At 45.7% G+C, this 24624-nt stretch overlaps 1 protein-coding gene across 6 annotated transcripts in view; it reads left to right on the top strand.

Moving 5' to 3' along the window:
• GLT8D2 (glycosyltransferase 8 domain containing 2) overlaps positions 1 to 24171 on the top strand; it is an 81736-nt gene extending 57565 nt beyond the window's left edge. For all 6 annotated transcript variants that reach the window (XM_029601504.1, XM_029601506.1, XM_029601509.1 and 3 more), the window contains 2 exons: positions 5896 to 6008; positions 22974 to 24171. In XM_029601504.1, coding sequence (XP_029457364.1) covers positions 5896 to 6008; positions 22974 to 23146 — 286 coding nt within the window. In that variant the 3' untranslated portion in view covers positions 23147 to 24171. The remainder of the gene's footprint in view (positions 1 to 5895; positions 6009 to 22973) is intronic.
• The last annotated feature ends 453 nt before the right edge of the window (positions 24172 to 24624 follow it).

The raw sequence follows: 24624 nt of genomic DNA, 5'->3' as shown, positions 1-24624 counted from the left end.
GGTTAGCTAGATCAGGTGCAGAAGGCAACTTTGGCAAGGGGGCAAAGTGCGCCATCTTGGAGAATCGGTCTACGGTCACCCAAATGACCGAATTGCCTCCTGAGACGGGAAGATCCACGACAAAGTCGGTGGAGATGTGGGTCCAAGGCTCCACGGGGATAGGCAATGGTTGCAACAGGCCCCTGGGCCTTCCGACGAGTGGCTTTTGAATGGCGCAGGTAGGGCAAGAGCCCACAAAAGCTTGGATGTCCTGTCTCACCGTCGGTCACCAGTAAAATCGGTTCAACAACTCTAAGGTCCCTTTACAGCCAGCATGGCCCCCAGTGAGGGGGTCATGGGCCCAAGTGAGAACTGCTCTCCGGGAGCGACGTGGAACGACGGTCTTCCCTTGGGAGGACACCAAGGTTGCTGCAAGGCTCACTTTCACAGGATTCAAAATATACTGAGGAGTGTCAGGAGTCTCTTCGACCTCAGAGGAGCGCGAGAGCGCGTCGGCTCAAACATTCTTAGAGCCAGGTCGATAGTGTAAGGTAAAGTCAAATCAATCAAAAAACAGTGACCACCGGGCTTGCCTTGGGTTCAGACGTTGGGCTTGCTTCAAGAATGCTAAGTTTTTGTGGTCGGTGTAAATCATAACCGGATGGTTGGCTCCCTCCAAGCACTGTCTCCATTCCTCCAGGGCAAGTTTCACGGCTAGCAACTCTTTATCACCAACGCAGTAGTTGCTCTCCGCCGGGGAGAACTTCTTTGAGAAATATGAACAGGGTAGCAATTGTCCAGAATCAGAGTACTGGCTCAGCACGGCCCCCATGGCCACGTTGGAGGCATCGACCTCCACCACAAAGGGCCGGCTGGGATCCGGATGACGAAAGCAGGTGTCCAACAAGAACGCCTCCTTAAGGGCCTCGAAGGTTTGGCAGGCAGGAACAGGCCAATCCACCACGTTAGCCCCCTTTCAGGTGAGGGCAGTCAACGGGGCCACAATACAGGAATAGTTAGGAATAAAGTGGCGGTAGAAATTGGAAAAGCCGAGGAAGCGTTGCAACGCTTTAAGGCCCTTCAGCCGGGGCCAATTCTTAATTGCCGCCACTTTCTCAGAATCCATTTGGAAGCCAGTTGCATAGATTATGTAGCCCAGGAACGGCAGGGACGTCTTCTCGAAACTACATTTTTCTAGTTTCGCATACAGACCATGCTCCCTAAGTATTTGGAGCACTTGACGGACATGCTGACGGTGTGAAGGCAGGGCCTGGGAGTAGACTAGCACATCGTTGAGGTAAACGATTACGCAGGTGTTCAGAAGGTCCCGTAACACCTCATTCATAAGGTGCTGGAACACCGCCGGAGCATTACATAAGCCGAAAGGCATCACAAGATACTCGTAATGCCCATCTCTGGTATTAAAAGCGGTTTTCCACTCGTCTCCGGGACGAATTCTGACTAGGTTGAAAGCACCTCGTAAGTCCAACTTTGTGAAAATCTTCGTTCCCTGGAGCCTATCGAGGAGCTCCGGGATTAACGGGAGCGGGTAATGGTCTCGCTTAGTAATGGAATTTAGGCCTCGATAGTTTATGCACGGTCTCAGCGAGCCGTCCTTCTTGCTGACAAAGAAGAAGCCTGCCCCTGCAGGCGACTTGGACGGGCGAATGAACCCCTTGGCCAAATTCTCTGAAACATACTCAGACATGGCCCGGGTTTCAGGTAATGATAAGAGATACACCCTTCCTCGGGGGGACATAGTACCAGGTAATAGGACTATAGCGCAGTGATAAGGACAATGCTGCGGAAGGATCTCCGCCTTGGTCTTAGAAAATACGTCCATAGAGTCCTCATAAGGTGCAGGAGGACCTAGGGCAGAATGCATCAACGGTAGTGCGGGAGACATAGGCACTTTCATACAGTTAGCTAGGCAGAAAGGGCTCCACTTGACAATCTGTAGAGTATCCCACTGAATCGTGGGCGAGTGCTTCTGTAATCACGGCAACCCTAGCACCACAGGGTTGACAGCCTTATCCAACACTAGGAAGGCTATCTCCTCCGAATGAATCACCCTGGTGCGGACAGTAATGGGTGCCGTGGACATCAGGACAGGTCCTGGAAGGAGCGTCCCCTGGATAGAGGTAATTCGTAACGGGACCTCCCGTCTATGCGTAGGGATTCGCAACTGGGAGACTAAGTCCTGCAGGATGAAATTACCTCCGGCTCCAGAATCCAGGAACACAATCATCTCAATGGACCCTCCAGGGTATTCCAGGGTAACAGGCACGGTACATTGAGGAGCTGTAGCACAGCCTAGGAGGAGCTCCTCCCGACCTCCTAGGCTTTGGCGTTTTCCGCACGCTCCTGGCAGCGTGCCAAGAAGTGGCCTTTCTGACCACAATACAAACACAACTTCAACAAATGGCGACATTGCCTCTCTTCAGCAGAGAGCGGGGCCTGACCCAGCTGCATGGGTTCGAGGTGGGAGAATCTGGATGAGAACTCTTAGGAGAAGGCACCGGTCTCGCTGACACAGCAGCAGGACTGTGGCGAGAGGAGTGCTGCTCCTTGGCCCGTTGTTGTAGGCGGCGGTCAATGCGGACAGCCATCTCTATCAAGGCGTTGAGGTCCTCCGGCAGATCTCGAGCAGCAATCTCATCCTTTATGCGTCCGGAGAGGCCCTCCAAGAAGATGGCCTTTAGACTACCATCCTGCCAACCTACTTCCTGGGCTAAAGTCCGGAATTCCATAGCATAATCTGCCAAGGAGCGAGCCCCCTGACGGAGCTGCAGCAGATCAGAGGTAGCCGAGGCTACTCGGGCGGGCTCATCAAAGGCCTGTCGAAAGTTCGATATGAACTGTTGTAAATTCCTTAGCGAGGAATCATTATTTTCCCAAAGGGGAGAAGCCCATATTAAGGCTTTCCCATCAAGCAGGGACAGGATATACGCCACTTTCACCACATCCGAGGGGAACTGCCGGGGCAACAGAGAGAACCGTATAAAACATTGGTTCAGAAAGCCGCAGCTGGTCCTTAAATCACCAGCGTAACGAGGGTGCCGGCAGCTGAGTCACTGAAGAGTCTTGACCATCGGGTGCTGGTTCTGGGGCAGACGAGGCCCTGGCATCCAATCGGGCCGATAACTCCCCTACCGAACCAGTAAGGACCTCGAGGTACTGTTGTTGATACTGCAGCTGCTGGGCCAACCCTGGCAGGTCCAAGGGGACAGGCGCATCCGCCGAGTCCATGGCCTTGCAATCTGCTATGAAGTCTCAGTTTAGTGGACCCTTGGGCCGACCTGCAGGAGACTGGGAAAGGTGGTCAATGTCTCTGTATGTGGCAGGCAGGGAGGCAGATGTTCAGGCAGGACATAGACGTGCTCTTCACCCTGGAAGCTGGTACTCCCCCGGGAGGAGCGCGTAGGAGCCCAACCGCTGGGACTTAGGCGGCTTCACCCTTGGAAGCCGAAGCCCCCCCGGGAGGAGCCCGTAGGGGCCCGGCCGCTGGGACTTAGGCAGGTTGTTGATCAGGACTGAGAACTGGAACCAGACTAAGACAGTAGACAAGTACTGTAACAGGGCTCGGGTTCTGGCACCAGGCAAGAACTGTAGCAGGGCTCGGGTACTGGAACCAGGCAGGAACTGTAGCAAGACTCGGGTACTGGAACCAGGCTGGAACTGTAGCAGGACTCGGGTACTGGAACCAGGCAGGAACTGTAGCAAGACTCGGGTCCTGGAACCAGGCAGGAACTGTAGCAGGCAAGCAGGAACCAAGCAGGTACTGTAGCAGGCAAGCAGGAACCTAAGCAGGTACTGTAGCAGGAACGGAGTGATGAAACAAGGCGAGTCGCTCCGGGGCACAACGCAACAGGGAACCAGGAGGTAAGCCCATTGCAAGGCAAAGACTGAGTGTCCGCGGCCGGCTTATCAAGGCCGCGGCGTCTGACTTCAGGAACTGGGCGGAGTCACCACTGGCGGGAAACAGCCTAGAAAAGCGTCCAAGTGGCGCACGTGTGCGCCTAGAAGCAGGGCATCCATGGGAAGCTTCCCGGCGGTGCGGCCCCCGTGGGGACGACGCCGAACAGGGTGCAAACCAGGCCTCCAGAAGCAGGAGTATGTCCAGGAGCATGGAGGTAAGGGTCTGGTCGCGGCGCTTGCGGCCAGAACCGCAACACCTCCTCCCCACCCTTGCCCCATCTGCCCACTTTTGAGGCACCTAAATTTAGGTGCTCAGCCTGGGAAAAATGTAAAGCGCCAGATGTATGACACCTGATTCTTAAAGTTAGGTGCTCATATCTTTTGAATATTGAGCCCATGGTGTTTCACTGCCTATATTGTTCTAACAAGGAAACTGCTATGTTGATGGATAATCAAATCATAAAATATAAAATTCACAGGATTGGATGTTTCGTAAGTGGCTTCCAAAGGCACAGAATAGGAGAAAATCCTTGACAAATTAGGTGCATTTATTTCTGAAAAAAATGGATAAACTAATCCATAACCAGAAACCTTGGTGAACTGATTAAAGTCCTGATTTACTAACTTTGTTCTTCATAAACAAAGAATTGGAGAAATGCCTTTATTTATTTATTTGTTTATTTTGAACTTTTATATACCGACATTCATGTGCAAACAGTACATATCATATCGGTTTACAGCGAAACGAGGGAAGCATAGAACGAGAGCCTTACATCAAACAGGGTTACAGGAACTGGGATCAAAAATAACATATAAATAGTATGGTCTTCCTGATATATATCAGCCTTACATTAAACAAAGTTATAGGAGCTGGGATTAAGTATAAACATATAAATACTATGTATATGTAGTAAGTTAATTTTAGATTTATTAGGAGCTGGCAGAGAGGGAGAAGGTAGATGTTGAAGAGAGTTGGGGAGAGAGAGGAACCTTAGGGGACTCCCATGGGTGAGCTAACAGGGTGGGATTCCTTGCTGTTGATTTTAACCTTGTAGAATCTGTTGCAGAGGAAAGACTTGAACCAACTTAGTGCGGTGCCCTTGATGCCGATGTCCGCTAGCCGATCGATGAGGATAGAGTGATTCACCGTGTCGAATGCGGCTGATAAGTCAAGGAGAGCAAGAAGGCAGGGTTGTTTTTTCTCTAGACTCAGGAGCATAGTGTCCGAGAGGGAAGTTAAGAGGGCTTCTGTACTTAGGGACTTACGGAAGCCGAACTGAGCTGGGGCGAGGATTTTGTTTTCGTCCAAGTAATCCGAAAGTTGTTTATTGACGATTTTTTCCAAGAGTTTGGAGAGGATTGGGAGGTTAGCTATAGGGCGGAAGTTGGCCGGATCTGCTGATGAGAGGTTAGGTTTTTTCAGAAGAGGTTTGAGAATGGCGAGTTTGAGGGCATCAGGCACTGAGCCTTGTGTTAGTGAACAATTAATGATTTCTGCGATGGGCTTGGCGATGATTTTTGGGATGGAAATGAGAAGATTTGAAGGAATCGAGTCTGTTGGGTGGGATGAGGGCTTGATCTTCTTGAGTAGGGTTTCCTCCTCTAAAGGGGAAGTGGTTTCGAACGTTTCGAGACTAGTGCTATGTTGTAAAGGGTTGGTATAAATGGGGAGAGGCTGTCCGTAGTTGGTAGAGATTAGTGGTGATATTAGGTTGAGGATTTTTTTCTCAAAGTAAGAGGTGAGTTCTGTGGCCTTGCCAGCTGCTTGGTCATCTGGTATGGTTGGGGGCGATGGTTTGGTGAGGGCCGAGACATATGAGAATAAAGCTTTAGAGTCAAAGATGAAGTTTGTTAACTAATCCCTAAATGACTTATTTCACAGCTCCTATGATTACAAAACGTTTTCTTCTGAGTTACTAGCTGCTTTTATTATGCATGTTCTAAACATGAAATACATGTCAAATGTATTATGAACTTTGGGATCATTTTTTTCCACAGTGAAAACCTGTATAGTAGCACCCTTGGTGGGGGTGTGGCCATTCCTCCCATGCTCATAGTATTTCATGGAATACATTCAAATATCAATCCTATGTGGCACATAAGGCATCTGGGTAAGTTTGTTGCATGTTAAATTTAAAACTCTGACCCTGATATACAAGTTCCTGAGAGGAAATGGCCCAGCTGAAAGGTTTCAGTGAGCCTACTCAGCAGCAGCTCCTGCTCTCTGGCTCTCCTTTCCAGAAAAAAGTATGTCTAAATCACAACTACCCCCATTTCAGAAAGCTATTGAAAACCTTACTCTTTTGCCAAGTGTTTAAGGGGTTAAGGAAATAATGGACAAACTTACCTAAATCTAGGCCCGAATCCTTGATCCACTATGACAAAGTATGTGCACAGGGGGCCAAGGGAGTTTGTGTATACTAGATATATTTATTTTCATTATATTTGACTACACTGTCCTACCAGTAATAAGTGAATTGTGTGTGCATGTGTGTACTCATACATATACACCACATATATATAATAACCTTATTCTAACATATGTTTTTATTTCACTTTTGCATGTGTCTATACTTGTGTACCATGTTTCATGTATTTCTTTATTCATTTGTTCTCATGGTATGGTTTACCTACTCCTAATCAATGTCAATGACTTTATATGTGCTGTGTCTGCTTATATGTAATTGTAAGGTTCACTACCTTGACACATCCTGTGTACTCATAAGTCAGTTTAACTTGCTATACACCACACTGAGCGAGTATCTTCACCCAATGATAAATCATAATAAACTAATTTTGGAATACGTTGGGGTAGATTTTAAAAGGTGTGAGTGGGCATACATGTGTGCGCGATACCTAGCGCGCACACATATACGCCCGATTTTATTACTTGCGCACACACTGAGCCGCGCTGCCTTCCCTCCCGCCCTTTCCCTCTACCTTTGTCTTTTTTTTTTTCTTCTTTTAAAACTTACTTCAGCCCTGGGGCTGAAGTAAGTTGCACATGCCGGCTGACTGCAGGCGCGTGATCCCCAGCACAGCAGCAAATGGCCACTGTGTCAGGAGCCTCTGGCCCCACCCCCAGACTGCCCCACCCTGCCCACGCCCCTTTAGTAAAGCCCCGGGATTTACATGCATCCCGGGGCTTTATGCGCGTCGCCGGGCCTTTTGAAAATAGGCCCGGCGCACATAACCCTTTGAAAATCCGGCCCTTTATTTCTAGTAGTGGGGAAGTGAGGGGTAAATGCAGTACTCAAAGGAAAGTCTGTGGCATTATAGCAGAAAGGGAGAATGGACAGAGAAAGGACTTGAAATTATCTGCTGTTATGTTCTTGGTTTCTTTGTAACATTTTTTGTGTATTATTTTTTCATCCTCATTAGTGCCCTAAACCAAGGCACTTTACAAGAAGTTACATGTAGGAATAAGGCTCTTCTGTGAAGCACTTACTAGCTGAGTAACAGAATAACAAGAACACAGCGACTAGGCAAAGATCACAGTTGTCAGTTGGAGAAGTAGGGTTTAAACCAGGGGTCAGGAACCTATGGCTCGGGAGCCAGATATGGCTCTTTTGATGGCTGCATCTGGCTCGCAGACAAATCTTTAATAAAAAAGTAAAAATCTAACAAAATCCCCCACCCTCCTGACCCCCCCAAGACCAGTCCCTGGTGGTCCAGCGGGGGTCCAGGAGTGGTCCGGGAGCAATCTCCTGGACTTGGGCTGTTGGCTGCCAGTAGTCAAAATGGCGCCGATGGCCCTTTGCCCTCACTATGTCACTGGGGTAGACCAATGGCGGCGGTAGCCCCTGTGACATAGTAAGGGCAAAGGGCCGTCGGCTGCCAGTAATCAAAATGGCGTCGACAGCCCTTTGCCCTTACTATGTCACAGGGACTACCGCCGCCATTGGTCGACCCCAGTGACATAGTGAGGGCAAAGGGCCGTCGGCGCCATTTTGACTACTGGCAGCTGCCAGCCCAAGTCCAGGAGATCGCTCCCGGACCCCCGCTGGACCACCAGGGACTTTTGGCAGGTCTTGGGGGGCGTCAGGAGGGTAGGGGGTTGAGTTAATTAATTTGGTAGGTCTTGGGGGAGTCAGGAGGGTGGGGGGTTGTAGTTAGTATGGCTCTCACGGAATTACAATTTAAAATATGTGGCGTTCATGGCTCTCTCAGCCAAAAAGGTTCCCGACCCCTGGTATCCTGCTTCCTAGCCAGTTACTCTAACCCCCTTCTCCCCAGATGTTTTCAGTGTAATCTTAAAATTGACTCATTTGCTTATGGTATGGACATGCTGAGGTTCTCTGCTGATAAAGGCCTACTTTATTAAAATAATTTCCCCCATTTTGTGTCTATGGAAAAAAATGCTTAGCTTGTAGACTCCATAATGTAGAAATGCTAAGTTGAAATTTTCACAGTAGGAAAAAGTAATGTGTGATTGATATGTTAGTTCACTTACATATGTAGAAATATGGGTCTGCAAACAAGTTGTATTGGACTAACTCACATTCCTTTTCATCCTGTCAGACCAGGCCAGACAAGTGGGTTTTGCACGCCAACCAGAAGATGTAGATAGAGAACAATAAGCTTGCTAATGTCACTCCTTATATACCTCCGTGCTGATACCAGCTTGTCCAATATTCTCTGTCTCCACCATATAGTAGACAAACTTTCTATGCTGGAAGGGAAGGCCTGGTTAGGCTACATGAACAGAAAAAGTGTGGTGTGCAGCTCCTGAGGTGACAGATTAATTCTCCCTCCCTCAATTGAGTGTGGCTCTAAACCAAAGAGGATGGCTGTGTGGTTAGCTTCAGGCTCCTTCCCTCAGTGCTTCACTGCCAGAGACTAGAGGGCTACAGATATAAGTACTTAGTTGCCTCTCTCTCTCTCCCCCCTTCCCTTCTGCTCTATTCTCCTTGAGTATTCAGAGACAATTCAGGTCCAGAGCCTTGTGTTTCCTCCTTCAGTGGAATACTCCAGGACCAAAGGAATTCCAGGGGGACTGATTAAAAAGTTTTCCAATCTTTTTCTCCCCTTCCTGCCTTCCTTGCTTTTAGGATATGTGTGCTGCTTCCCTTTTAAAATCTTGAACCTGTTTCTGGCTGCAGCAGTAAAGTAAAAAAAAAAACCCAACAAAAAACACCTCATAGAGGAATGCTGGCTATTCAGCAGCCAGCAGTCCGTGGCAACTGCCCTCTGGGCAGTAGATGAAGCCTGCATGTGTATTTGGTTTGTGCATTTTGGTCAGTAGGCAGTGCTTGAAGGGAGTGATGGTGGCACGAGGAGGAATGCAAAGCCTGGGCTCTGCACAGCATGCAGTCTTAGCACAGTGCCTCTGAAGGTGGGCTGTGAATGCTGCCAGGGTGGGGGGATGGAACAATGCGGGTAAGTCTTCCCAGCCTTTCAGCAGGTGTTCTGTAACCGGAAGCACTGTTTTTTTTCGCCAGGCTGCAGGAAACAGTTGGGGGCACGAAAATGGCAGGCACTGGTCAGCAATTTGGTGCTGTCTGAGGTATCCCTTTATTAATTTGTTGGGGACAGTATTCATTCAGCAGTGAGCATGATGGTGGCACAAGCAGAACATGGAACAGAACCGTGCTCTGCTCACCCTCATCTGAGAAAAGTAGTAGTAATCGCCAGGATTGCTGCAAAGCTCAGGACCGCGGTTGCAGGATGATCACTGGCTGAGACCACGTTCAGGCAATTCTTTCCAGCCCAAACCCAGTTTCAGAGAGGGTTCTGGCATCCATTTTGTTATAGCAGAGCACTGATGAAGGATATGGCCTCTTACCCTGAGCCCGGAGTGGTGCATTTTAAATACCGCAATGGTCCCTAAATCCACTGCAGTTGCCTGAGCCCAGAGAAGTGCATTTTGGATTTTTGGTGACTTCCATATCCACAGCAGTTGCTGTTACAACAGGGCAACCTCATTCCATACTGGATAAGAACATAAGAACATAAGAAAATACCATACTGGGTCAGACCAAGGGTCCATCAAGCCCAGCATCCTGTTTCCATCAGTGGCCAATCCAGGCCATAAGAACCTGGCAAGTACCCAAAATCTAAGTCTATTCCATGTTACCATTGCTAATGGCAGTGGCTATTCTCTAAGTGAACTTAATAGCAGGTAATAGACTTCTCCTCCAAGAACCTATCCAATCCTTTTTTAAACACAGCTATACTAACTGCACTAACCACATCCTCTGGCAACAAATTCCAGAGTTTAATTGTGCGCTGAGTAAAAAAGAACTTTCTCCAATTAGTTTTAAATGTGCCCCATACTAACTTCATGGAGTGCCCCCTAGTCTTTCTACTATCCGAAAGAGTAAATAACCGATTCACATCTACCCGTTCTAGACCTCTCATGATTTTAAACATCTCTATCATATCCCCCCTCAGTCGTCTCATCTCCAAGCTGAAAAGTCCTAACCTCTTTAGTCTTTCCTCATAGGGGAGCTGTTCCATTCCCCTTAACATTTTGGTAGCCCTTCTCTGTACCTTCTCCATTGCATTTATATCTTTTTTGAGATGCGGCGACCAGAATTGTACACAGTATTCAAGGTGCGGTCTCACCATGGAGCGATACAGAGGCTACTTCCTGACCCTGGACAATTTTGCAGAAAATTGTCAAAGTCTGCAAGCCTTTGTAGGGGGCAGGGGGCAGTTGCAGACCCTGCCTCCTATCCTTAATACCCCTTTCTTAGAGTCCAGTCAGATAAATTCAGAACAAGTGGGTTATGTACCTCTACCAGCAGATGGACATGGAGCAAACTGACGTCACAGTATATATACCCCTGCAGTGACATCAGCCTGCCAGTATTCTCCGTCTCCAGCAGATGGTGGAGATGCATCTCCCTACTGGGGATTGCTTTATTTTAAGAAAGGAGAATAAAAAAAAAAAAAAGAAAGAATTTGCCCCGCTCTCCTGTGGTGATACCAAATGGTCCCTCCCCCAGTTAAGAATTCCTGAGGTGATTTCCATGGTCCTTCAGATGAGTGCCTTGGTGTGGTAGCTGGTTTTTAGCCTGCATTGACTGATCTGCTTAATCAGCTAAAAGGCAGTGGCTGCATGCCCTCTCCGCCTGCAGCCAGAGACCGTCTTTGTACTCAGCCAGGTAAGGCTGAGCTTCAGTAAGTTTAAAAAAAAAGTAATAATGTAATATAAAGAGACTTAGGAGGCCTATGTTGCTTAGGGCTTCCTTCTTTCCCTGGTCTCCATGCTTGGCGTGCCATTCTGACGTTTGTCCCACTTCATGGGAGGTTGAGGGATGTAGGCAGCCTGGCGGGTTGAGCAGCCTCCTTAGGCTAGGCCCTGCTCTGAGGCTTTTTCGCTGCTTGCCACATGTTAGGCTACAACAGCATTCGTGCACTTTCTTAGGCTGCCCTCTACAGGATTGTTGGTTTGGCATGTTCATCTAGTTGTGCACCCAGTTTTTGGCTGCACAGTCGGCCTTTATAGTCTGGGCGTCCAAATTATGCGGTGCTGTAGTGGCTGTGCGCTTACCTGTACACACGAGTCGTACTGAGCGCTTACATTTTTAGGGCGCTTATCTTTGGGATAGCTAAGCCTTGGATGCCTAGTTAGGCATCTAGATGTAGGTCGCCTAAGTGTTGGTTCCCTATATTTTGGGCACATATAAACAAATAAACAGACGCACGCCTCTGGCCGCTGCTCAGTGCACTGTCGGCCATAAGGGTGCCTATACCTAAGAAGCCTAAGCGTCTTTCTCTTTGCACTGCCTGTCATATTAAGGCATCTCAGTCAGGAGTGCCCGCTAACTTGTGTCAGCGCTGTTTGGAAGCTCAGAGATTTATCTAATAGCCAATAAACTAATAACGTCACTATCAGATCTTTAGACACTTGTATTAAATTGAGCAAAAAGATTTGAACGATATAAAGTTAAAAAAGACTACATTCTGAGTATGACAGATAGGATAATGGAACAAAATAGCACCTTAATTAACTCATAATTGATGCTGTTGTGTTGACCTGGAATAGGTATTTATAATTGTAAGAAACTAAATAATGCATGAAACTAGATAATGCATGAATACAACCTAGACCATGTATTAGCTGTTTCTATTAACCCAGAATATGAATGATGACCTAGAATGGGAATGTTTAACCTGAAACCGAATGATGACTTTGTAAACTTTTGTGATCTTATTTTGGAACGATGGCATATAAAACACCTAAATAAATAAATAAATTATCTTCCTCTACTTTCACTAAACCTGATTCTTCCCAGCTGGATGTAGGTCTGGGTAAAGATAACTCAGGTGGGGTGCCTGAATTTGGACCTCCCCTAACTGGTTTCTCAGCAGGGGACGGTAGCTCAATGAGTATGCCTCAGATGCCTCCTGGTTTGGATACTTCTACTTTTTCATGAGTAGAATTTTTCCAGGGGTTGCAATCTTTCTTCAGGCTCAGTCTTCAACCCTGTCCAACGCTCCAAGAGCAGAGGTTCAGGTAGGAACCTTGTCTGAACCTTCTGTTAAGTGCCAGAGTACTCCTAGAGCAGCACGGATGATGGTGCCATCTCTTGAGGATGGTGAAATTCGTTCAGGATTAGAACCGTATAGAACTATGCTATGGTTCTTTCATAGAGATGATCTGCAGCTCTGCTTTCCCAGACCTTGGAAATGCTCAGGGTTCCTGGGGCAGATTCCGAGTCTGAGCCAAAGAGAAATCCCAATTTGGTTTCCTTGCGTAAAGCCTCTTGTTTTTTCCCCATGATGTAAGCCATTCAAGAACTGATTGATCTTGAGTGGGGCACCCCAGAAGCTAATTTCAAAAGGGGTCAGGGTTCTGGAAGGTCTGTACCCTCTGGTCCCAGTGGTAAGAGAGCGCTTACATTTTCTGCAGGTAGATGCACATGTGGTGTGGTCTTCAAGCAGATCACTATTCTCGTGGAAGGAGGAGCAGCCTTGAAGGATGCTCATCATAGAAAGATTGAGATTATCCTTAAGCAAGCATTTGAAGCAGTGGCAATGACCTTGCAGATTGCTTCTTATTGATCCCTGGTGACTTGCTCTTGTTTGCTTCTCTCCCAGGAAGTTGATGACTCTGGGGTAAGCTTCAAGGAAGTTACGGAACCAGCCGCTGCCTTCTTGGCAGTTGCAAGCTGTGACTTGGGCTGCACTTCAGCCAGAAGTGTGGCTTTGATAGTAGTGGCCAGGTGTCAGTTATGGTTGAGAAATTAGTCGGCCGATCTGACCTCCAAGGCTATCCTCACCAAATTACCCTTTAAAGGTTCACTTTTATTAGGAGCGAGCTGGAGGAACTGGCCAGTAAGAGGGGTGAATCTCTGGTTCCTCGTTTGCCAGACGATATGAAGCAGACGCAGTGTTCCTTTAACATGTGAGACCATGTTGGGCAGATTGATTCAAAGGATCGAACACCACAGAGGGATGGTGCTCTTGGTCACTCCAGATTGGCCCAAGAAACCATGGTATGCAGATCTGTAGAGGCTCCTGGTAGATTCGACTCTTCGACTTCCAGCACACAGGAACCTGTTGTACCTGGGACTTGTTCTTCATGAAGATCCAACTCGATTTTATATTACGGTATGGCCCTTGAAAGGGCTCGCTTGCTGAAATGTGGATATGCTGCGGCAGTGATTTTCACCTGGCTAAGAGCTAGAAAGTTCTCTACTTTCTTGGCCTATGTGTGGGTTTGAGAGTTTGAGACCTGGTGTGAGGATTGAGGTACCTTCCCCTTTCCTTGGTCAGGATTCCGCTCATTTTGGAATTTTGCAGGACGGCTTGAATAAAGGTTTGGCTCTCAATTCCTTGAAGGTTCAAGTAGCGGCTCTCATCTGTTTCAGGGGTCAGGTAAATGGTGAAACCTTGTCAGCTCATCCTGATGTGGCCGTTTTCTGAAAGGAGTGAAACATCTTCATCCTCCTTTGTGGTTTCCGGTGCCCCTATGGAGCCTTAATTTGTTTTTGGATTTTTTGGCAGGCCCTACGTTTAGACCACTACGTACTCTGTCCTTGCGGTTGCTGATGTTGAAAACAGTGTTCCTTTTTGCAATGTGTTCTGTGTGTAAAGTTTCCAGACTGCAGGCCTTGTCTTGCCGGGGGTCATTTCTCTAGGTGACTCCAGGGGCGGTACAGATGCGTACTGTTCCTTTTTACCAAAGGTGGTCATTGAGTTTCACTTGAGTCAGTCCATCTCCCTGCTGGCTCTGGACAGAGAGGGAGATGTAGAGGAGTGTCGTCTGTTTGACCATTGGATGTCAAGAGGCATATTGTCAAGTATCTGGAAGTTACTGAGTCTTTGCAGAAGTCATCCTCCCACCCTATTCAGGAGTAGCGTGGGTACATCCCACTTGTTCTGGATTTATCTGACTGGATGCTAAGAAATGAGAAATTATTTATTTATTTATCGAGTTTTATATACCATGATTCGGTTTCACCATCATAACGGTTTACAAGTTACAAATTACTACTTGCCTGATCATGTCCCTTTCTTTAGGACAGTCAGATTAATCCAGCTTCCCTCCCTTGGTTGCCGAATGATTACATAATGATCCACCTGTGTGCCTACATGTTACAGGGATTACTGTTAAGTGTTAGTCCAGTCCCTAGACTAATGTTAATACATTCTTGTCTGGGCTCGGTATTCCCTGTTGGCCGAGTATTGAAATGGTTATTTGTTTTTAATCAAGTTTTTTGCTATTTTGGCCACAGTTGCTTTTGAAGAAAATACTGGCAGGCTGATATCACTGCAGGGGTATATATACTGTGATGTCGGTTTGCTCTGTCTCCATCTGCTGGTAGAGGTGCATAACCCACTTGTTCTGAATTCATTTGACTGTCCTAAAGAAAAGTAAATTATCAGGTAAGTAGTAATTCCTCATTGATTCAAATGGAACCCAGGGTAATATGTGGACCAGCATGGAGGAGGGAAGGAGTTTTCAGTTTTAGAGACTTCTCTTCAATGGGCCTTCTATCCTATAACCCTGAAGGGCCTTCTATCCTATATCCCTGAAGAGCATGTTGTGGATTCTGTGGTTGCTTTGCGGCCACTGTTGCTGCTGCAGTGCGAGGGGGCTTGGTTCTCCTTGCATAGACCTGAAGGGGCTGTTTTTTTTGGTTTCCACGGTCGCCTTTTGGCAACCACGGCTGTCACGGTATTGAGGTGTTTATGCCTTCATTTCTTGATCCAAGGGACATGTTTTATTTATTTATTTAAATTCTTTTAATATACCGATGCTCAAGACCAGGTCTTATCGGACCGGTTTACAGTAAACTAGGGGTAACCAGTTAACAGAGCAAACAACAACAAGAAGAACAAAAAGTTACATTATAACAGGGAATGTAGAACTAGGCTGTTAGAGAAAAAATAAGTTAAACAAATTCTAACAAATTTTAAAAGTTAAGTTAAACAAATTCTAACTGGAGAGAAGGGCAAAGGAGGAGAGGGTGCTTACAGGATAAGAATTATGTACAGATTTACCTAGTATATATGAAATTAAGCAAATTTACATAGTGTATATGAAATTAAGCAAGTTATAAGATAGTGCAATTAGTCGGGCAACAGTTCCTTTGAGTTGCGGAAATGGACGCATCCGTGAGGTAAGAGACTGTGTGGGAGACCCTGAGGCTTTTTTAGGGGTAAGCTTGTTTTAGATCCTGCAGACCCTCTTAGGCCATTGTGGTAGCAGCGACAGTAGTACAAGGTTCCTTTGTGAAGGATAATTTCTTCTGGCTTTACACTGTATTTCAGAGATGTGTTTTTTTTTGCCAAAGGTATACAGGTATTTTAAAAGTGTAATTGTTTTTCTGGGAATAGTGCTGATTTCAAAGGGCCATAAAAGAATTTCCTTACATGGGCTAGCTCCTCAGTCCTCACCCCAACTCTTTTATTTCCCCGGGGGGGGGGGGGGGGGGGGGGGGATTAACCTTCTGGGCCCAGGCACTGGGAACCTTGTGTGTGTTTTACCCTTGCTCTTCGGGACAGGTACTTGAACAAAACAGGCACAACTAGCTGGATGGATGTTGAAAATAATATTTACTTATAATGATTGTAGAAAAATCAATAAAGTGAATAAATAAAATGTCTAAATACATCCAGATTCCTTGTCTTTGGTATAGTACAAGTTGAACTGTCATATCCCTCTATGGAAGTGTTCCTTCATACTGAAACTTGGAACTAGTACTCCATCCGTGGTTTGGAATAAAGGTAAGTCCCAAGGTGGCAGGGGTATCCTAACTAGGGTGAATGTCCCCTTCCCCACATTACCTGATGTTCAGAAGGGCACTTTTGATCTTCACCTGCCTGTGTCCCATGTTCCAGGGTGGAAACTCTGATTGAGGTGTCCAGATGGTCGTCTTCTCTGCTCTCCTCTTCAAAAGAATAATTCTTGACCCCTTGGGGGAAGGTCCAGTTCTGGAACAGATATTACAGTCCAGATCTGGGCAAGGAAGGGGCCAGTAAAAATACTTCCTTCCCAAAAGATGATAATTCAATCTGGCAAAAATACTGGATCTAATTCACAGGTCTCTGCAACCTCATCTTATAGGGACGAAAGGATGTACAGATTCCCTCCTGCACCGCTGGCGAGTGGGTTACAGCCTCCCAGAAAGTGCATGTGAAAAAGAGCAAAAACCCCCCCCCCCCCAATCCTCATAAAGAAAAAAAAACCTCTCTAAATCCCTCTTCCCTCCAGTCTGTCACCAAGAGTGGCAGGGCAGTGCCTCTCCCTTTTTTGCTAAGCTGGGGGCCTAACTTTGGAGAGCACATGTCTTTCCTTTTCAAAAGCAAAACTACACTGCCCCCCGATGCCTAACAGATTGCCTATTCTTGCAAGCCTCTGGTGCTGAGGCAAATTGCTTCTGGGAAGATGCCCTTATACAGGGCAGTGGTGCTGATGTCATCAGTAGGGACCGCAGGGACTTTCCTGCTGGGTCCCTTTAAAAGTAGAAAGGTCATGCGTGCGCCTAGCGGGAGTCATGGTGCGTTGTGTTGGCGGTGTCCTGCCACATGGTATCAGGTGATGCGCTGTCGGCGTTTCGCCATGCCAAGGAGTCGTATGGCTGGTCCAGTGCCTGAGGTAACGGCAGCAATTTGCAGGGATAGCCCGCGGACCGCTGAACGCAACGTTAACATTCAGGAAAAGGATCTAGGTGTCATCACTGATAATACATTGAAATCTTCTGAACAGTGTGCAGCATCAGCCAAGAAAACAAAATGATTGTTTGGAATTATTAGAAAAGGAATGGAGAATAAAACAAAAAATATCATCATGCCTCTGTATCGCTCCATGGTGCGACCTCATCTTGAGTACTGTGTGCAGTTTTGGTCGCCGCATCTCAAAAAAGATATAGCAGAATTAGAAAAAGTACGATAAGGACGACCAAAATTATAAAGGGGATGGAACAATTCACCTATGAGGAAAGGCTAACGAGGGTAGGTCTCTTCAGCTTGCAGAAGAGACTGCTGAGGGGAGATATGATAAAGGTCTATAAAATTGTCACGATTCTTCCTGCTACGCAGTACCCCCCCCCCCCTCCCCCCAGCAGCAGAGGTCATCAGTGAGCCTCCCTCACAGCTGCTCTAGCCACCTCCTTGCTGATCCCGTGAGATGGCGTCTCCAGCGCTACTTAACCCAGCCTGTCCACTCCCTCCTTGCCTCTTCATCGAGTCATCTTGGCTCCTTGACCTGGCCAACCTTGCCTTTCTTTCCTGCCTTGTGACCTTCTTGGCCTCTTGCCTTACATTAGAATATAAGAACATAAGAAATTGCCATACTGGGTCAGACTAAGAGTCCATCAAGCCCAGCATCCTGTTTCCAACAGTGGCCAAACCGGGCCACAAGTACCTGGCAAATACCCAAACACTAAGTAGATCCCATGCTACCGATGCCAGTAAAAGCAGTGGCTATTCCCTAAGACAGCTTGATTAATAGCAGTTAATGGACTTCCTCCAAGAAATTATCCAACCTTTTTTAAATCTAGCTACACTAAATGCACTAACCACATCCTCTGGCAACAAATTCCAGAGCTTAACTGTGCATTGAGTGAAAAAGAATTTTCTTTGATTAGTTTTAAATGTGCTACTCGCTAACTTCCTGGAGTGACCCCCACTCCTTCTATTATCTGAAAGAGTAAATAACCGATTCACATCTACCCGTACTAGACCTCTCATGATTTTAAAGACCTCTATCATATCCCCCCTCACAGTCTTCTCCAAGCTGAACAGCCTTAACCTTGTGGTCTACCTTGGCTTCCTGCCTTAGCTTGTGGCCTTCCAGGCTTCCCTGCCTTGCTCTGCAGCCTTCCTCCCTTGCTCAGTGGCTTCCTAGGCCTCCCTGCCCTGCGGCTTTGGGCATTCTAAAGTCACCTAGCCAGCCTTGTGCCATTTGGGCCTTCATATTTCTGGCTGTTTGTTCTGTCTGGTCCTTGTCCTGTCCAGTCCGGGTTCCAGTCTAGGCCTTGCCCTCACTTCAAGCATGTGCTTGCCTATCTACAATCCCAGTATTGTCTCCTGTTCCAGCCTTTGTCTCCAACCCAGGCCCTCCATTATCTTGTCCTGTACGGTCCTTGTCTCCAGCCCAGGCCTTGCCTTATCCTGTCCAGCCTGAGTCTCCAGCAATACCTGCATCCATCTCCTAGCCTATGCCTGTATCCAACTTCCTGCTGGTGCCATGATCTAGCTACTGCTAAGTCCTACCAGCCACTAGAACCCAAGGGCTCAACCTGCAGGGGAAGTGACTGGTTCAGGCAGCAGACCTTGCTCTGCCCTTCTTAGAAGTCCTGAGCTGCCCCTGTAGGGGGTTCCCCAGTCCTAGCTGGACCACCGATCATGACAAAAATGAGTGGAATAAAATGAGTAAATGTTAATTGGTTGTTTTCTCTTTTGAAAAGTACAAAGACAAGGGGACACAATGAAGTTAGTAGGTAATACATTTAAAATTAATAAGAGAAAATATTTTTTTTACTCAACGCATAATTAAGCTCTGAAATTCATTGCCAGATGATGTGTGAAAGCTGTTAATGTAGCTACATTTAAAAAAGGTTTGGACAAGTTCCTGAAGGAAAAGTCCATAAATCGTTATTAAGGTGGAGTTGCAGAAATCCAGTTTATTACTGGGTTAAATGGCATGGAATCTATTCTACCTTTTGGAATCCTGCCACATACTTGTGACCTGGATTGGCCAGTGTTGGAAACAGGATTATATTGATTATGTATGTTTGTATTGTAAACCGCATAGTGTCTTGGCAAAAGCGAATAATACATTTGTATTAAAAATAAAGAATACTGGTCTTGATGGACCTTTGGTCTGACCCAGTATAGTAAATCTTATGATCAAATGGGTGTTTATTTTCATTTTCCAGTCTGGAAAGATCACCAGCATTTCATCAGCATTGCAGAGTTAGGTTGCCATTTTCAGTTTCAGGCATTATCCTTTGAGAAGTGAGAACTTTCTGCAAGGTGATGGTGGTATTGGCTGCAATACTGCACAAAAAGATTTTTTGCAGTACTCGTCTTTGGGTAATTGGCTGATTAGAACAAAGTCCTTTCAGGAGAGCTTTCCTCTTTTCAGCGAGTGGCCCAATTGCTGGATTTGGGACGGATTGTCATTTTCTTTCTAAAACCAATTTTCAGTCCTCACACACTAGTTTTTCGGGGAGCTGTGTGGCAGTCTTCTGGGCTTGTCTCAGGAGCTGTTCCTATGCCAGGATCTGATGTTTCACTAGTATCTGGGTTGATTTGTCATATGGTTTGGCCCTTTAAAGTGTACATTTAGGGGTAGATTTTTTTTTAAAAAGCGCAATCGCGAACTTTTGTTGGCGCACCAGGCGCAAACAAAAGTACGCTGGATTTTATAAGATACGCGCGTAGCCGCGCGTATCTTATAAAATCCTGGATCGGCGCGCGCAAGGCTTCCGATTTTGGGCAGCCGGTGCACGCCAAGCCGCGCAGCCTGCCTCCGTCCAAATCTAACCCCCCCTACCTTTATCCATGGATTTACGCCTCCCGGAGGGAGACGTAAATCCACGCGCGCCAGCGGGCTGCTGGCGCGCCGAGACCCGACCCGGGGGCGGTTCCGGAGGGCGCGGCCACGCCCCCGGAACGCCCCGGGCCAAAACCACGCCCCTGGGCCCGCCCCTGAAACGCCGCATCCCGCTCCCAAAACGCTGCGTCGTTCGGCCCCGCCCCTGACACGCCCCCTAAAAAACCCCCGGGACTTACACGCGTCCCGGGGCTCTGCGCGCAAGGGCCCTGCTCGCGTAAATCCGCCCGGATTTACGCAAGCAGGGCTTTTAAAATCCGCCCGTTAGTGAGGAATGGCTATTCTCAGGCTGTGGTGGCTATGTTCCTGACTAGAAAATGTTCCACTTCCTTGGCCTCTGTGTGTACTGAGGAGTTTGAGAATTGATGTTCTGGGCACTGTGATGCTCCTGGAAACGCATCAGTCCCTTAATTCTGGATATTTGCGATAAGGCCTTGCTAAAGGACTGGCTCTGAAGGCACTCCTGGTGCAGGAGGGCAGCCCTCTATTGCTATAGAGAAACATGCAAGACAGGCTACTGTCTTCTCAGCTGGCTGTCTTTTGCATTTTAAAAGGTGCTAAGCATATCAGACTTTTGCTGCAGATTCCGATTTAACCTTGGACAGGAAGTTAGTTTTGTTTCTTGAAGGGATCGGTTTGCTCCTTTTAAGACTAATTCTGCTAAACTGCTTGTTCTGAAGATGCTCTTCCTACTAATACACACTTTCTTTTGCGTAAGACTGTGTATGGTTCCCTCCTTTCTACTGAAAGCAGTTTCAGGATTTGTTTTAACCAGTCACATGCCTGCTCTTTGTTTAGCAGGTCAACACTTTCAGAAGAATGCATGCTTCTTTGATCCTTGGATGTAAGAGGACATCCTTTACAAAATATAAGGATCTCTAGCTTTCTTTTTTTTTTTCCAGGAGATCTGATCTCATTTTGGTCTGTTTAGTAGAGTACAGAGAAGAGGGGCACCCACTAGAGTTACGGTGATGTGCTGGTTTAGTGTTTAAGAGGTTTATGTGAAGTTTGGTACTCCATTGCTGAACTATATTCAGGGTTGTTCCATAAGGGCTCAGGTTTGTTTTTGAACAGAGTTGCAATTGGTCTCTTCTTGTAAATCTGTAGAGCATCTTGCTCTATATTGCATCCCTTTCAGGACATTGCAGTCTGGCTGTCAGGTTTGCAGAGGTAGCAATTTTGGGTAGCGTCCCACCCTATTAAGGAGTAGTTGGGTACATCCCACTTGTCTGCACTAGTCTTACTGGATGAAGAGGAAGGTGAAATTACTATTTACCTAATAATTTCCTTTCCTTGAATTCAGTCAGACCAGTCTGGGACCCTCCCTATGTTTTGCTATCTTCAGTGTCTTCATTCACTCTGTGTCTTGCAGCAAATAATTTTCACAGGTAAATAAGCAGGGTTGGAAAGTGTTATGGCTTCCTATGCTTTGCTGCAGGTGAGTGGTTTCTTATGCTACCATTGGACACACTTCAATTATTGCTTCTTCCTTATTTTTTTTTCTGGAAGTGCACTAGTTTAAGGATGATTATAATGATAAATGTAATTATAATAACCACTATTATGGTTCTATTTACATTGTCCTCAGTTGGCTTGATACTGGAATACTAGTATCAGCACGGAAATATATAACGAGTGGCAGCAGGAAGAATGTTGTTCTCTATCTCCATCTGGTGGTTGGCATGCATAACACAGTTGTCCAGACTGTTCTGACTTTATTCAAGGAAAAGAAATTATCAGGTAAGTAGTAATGTCATCTTTGTGATTACCTTTCAGAGTTATCCTCTATTCTATAACAATGTAATAATCTGCACCTCTGCATGCAGAAATCAGTCAGCCACATGAAAACTTTTTCCTTGTGATACAGAATCATTTAAATATTATTCAAATGTGGAAGTAATGTTTCAGTAAAGTTCATATAAAATCACAACTTTATTACAGAAAAACTTAACTACTCTTTTTAAGGTGTAGTTTTCACAGAAAATCACCAAATTACATGATTTTTTGTGCATAATTTTAATTATGTGCACATTGCTAATGAAATGATTTGCAGCATTCTGACCTGGGGACCCCAAAGCCAATTGGGTTTTCAGAATAATCCCACTGAATATGCATGAGACAAGTTTGCATACCACAGAGACTCAGTATATGCAAATTTATCTTATACATATTCATTGTGAATATCCTGAAAACCCAACTGGATGCTGGATCTCCAGGACAGGTTTAGGGAGCCCTGCATTAATGATTCTGCATTTTTGTGAATGCTTTTGCAAATGCAAAAAATAGCAAATAGTACAAGTTAAATGCTGCATACTCAATTACATGCTTTATTTGCCTTTTTGCACATTATCACATTTGCGAAACTATTTGTGGGGGGCTTAGTAACCGGACTCCAAAACAAGCTAAATATGATGTTGCCTTATCCAAATCAGTGATATCACAACAGATCCTCCCAAGTGAGTACTATATATTAATCACCCAATGTTCACTCGGTAACTTTTTATTCATTTACCTACTGGAAACGATTTACCGCTTAACCGTACAGCAACTCTAGATATATGAAGAATTAACTAATGTGCTTAATAAAATAATTAAGGATGATAGGTGATCGTTTCATATATTTCAAGACACCATCCAAATTTTTTACCACTAGCTTTGTTGTATATTTTTTATTTTTATACTAAAATTGCTGTAACGATATTCGGAAATCTTCCCATTCCACTGTGCATAAATATTATATGTTTTTATTTATAAATATTTTAATAAAAGGTTTTTCTTGTGACTAGCACTTTTTTTCAATTATTGCATTTATTTTAATGCCGTCAAGTTACCGTCGTTGTTACTTAGCTTATAAGAATGTCTCATGGTCTCCCAAATCCAAATCAGTGGCAACATGAGTAGAAAAACACAGATTTTGATTCTTTAGTCACTGGTTCAAAGAAAATCCATTATATTATTTAATAAATGTAATTTTTCAGAAAATTCATATGGTATAGGACTTAAGATTTTCTAGAAATGATCTGCAAGATCTCATCAATTTTTTTCTTTTAATTTAAAGGCTGGAGTCCAGATGCTAGATACTCAGAACATTTTCTGCAAGAAGCCAAATTACTTCATTGGAATGGCAGATATAAACCTTGGGACTACCCTAGTATTCATGCTGAAATATGGGAAAACTGGTATATTCCAGATCCCACAGGGCAATTCAAACTAATACGACCCAAAAGCTGATAAGGACAGAAAGATGACTAATTTATACATACCTTCATATACATGTATAAGTGGTGAAGATCCATATTCACAGCAAGATCTACAATGGACTAGTCGTTTACTTTCTAATATTTAACAAAGTAAACCAAGACTCCAAGCATATCAGTCACTGATTTCTTAAAAAGGTATTAAAGAACAGCAACACCGATTGCATCCTTTACTATTTATCAGCAATTGCACCCTGCTTACCATCCTTGTAGAAAGTTTTGAGGACTGCCATCTGAAATATCTGAGACTCACAAGCAAGGAGAAGCACAGTAACATGGTAAATGATGGCAGATAAAGACCATTTGATCCATCCAGTCTGCCCAATTATTCTGTCCACGCTACTAAGGATACATCCTAGCTGCCAGCCAGAGAATGAGACTACCTGTAAGATTTCTCCATATCCAGGCCAGTGTTTTTGTCTTCCTCCTTGTAATCCACCATTTTGGGTAGAAAGCATATAAGATCCCTACTTAGTTCCCATTCAACCCACAAGGATCTGTAATAATCTAAATAGCAGTACTAGTGTGATAGTTACTCAAGCATCCAGCCTACTAGCCTGACAGATATATGAGCACCTGCATTTCCACTAGGATCTCTAGTTATTACAGAACTTACAACCTGCCAAACAGACCCAGATGGCAGTCGAGTCTACCATTGTAGCCTGTCAGAGAGCCCAGTCTCATGGATATCTGGATTACTGCTAGGATTTTTAAAATTTCATATTAAGTTCTTCAGAAAAAGGAGCTGAACACCTAATACAACCATAAAAGAAAGCAAATAAATGCAAAAAAGGTGCCAGAAAAATTGCTAATATTCTCAGTCTTATAAAAATGAGGAACTTGGTATTAGTTAATCTGTGTGCTCCAAATGCTTTCTTTTCTGGTTATATTAAACTCTTCACCATATATTCTGACAAAGAGGGATGAAAACTAAGGGTCTCATTTTCTAAAGTATCGCAGGCCTGCGATACTTTTGAAGATGAGGGGCGGGGGGCCAAAATGGGGGGCGGGCCTGCGCCGCTTTCACACCCAATAGCGCCACCGTAGGAGGTGTAGCTATTGGGAGCGAAATAGGCAGCGAAAAGGCACTTACCTTTTCGCTGTCCGCGACGTCGGCACAGAGTCGGCCCCGGTGACGCCCCGACCCCTCCTCTTCCGGGGCCGACTCCACCCCCATCCTGGCATCACACGCGATAAGGGACTTTTTGCGTGCGAAAGGTCCCTTATCGCGTGCGAGCGGCTTGGAAAATGAGGCCCTATGTTAGGGCACTTCATAGCAATCTTGACTCTGATTTTGTCCTCTTTCTCTTCTTGGCTCATTAAAAGGGTATAGGCCGAATTGACATTAAGGTCCTAGGAAGCTCAAAATCTGTAACAAGACAATGGTGATCACACTTAGCATCATGGTAACATTTGCAGAAGGATCCAAATATGAACAGATCAGGAAAATAA

Source organism: Rhinatrema bivittatum, chromosome 4, assembly GCF_901001135.1.
Source record: "Rhinatrema bivittatum chromosome 4, aRhiBiv1.1, whole genome shotgun sequence".
NCBI classification, from domain to species: Eukaryota; Metazoa; Chordata; class Amphibia; order Gymnophiona; family Rhinatrematidae; genus Rhinatrema; species Rhinatrema bivittatum.
This window is presented reverse-complemented; position numbering and strand designations above follow the sequence as displayed.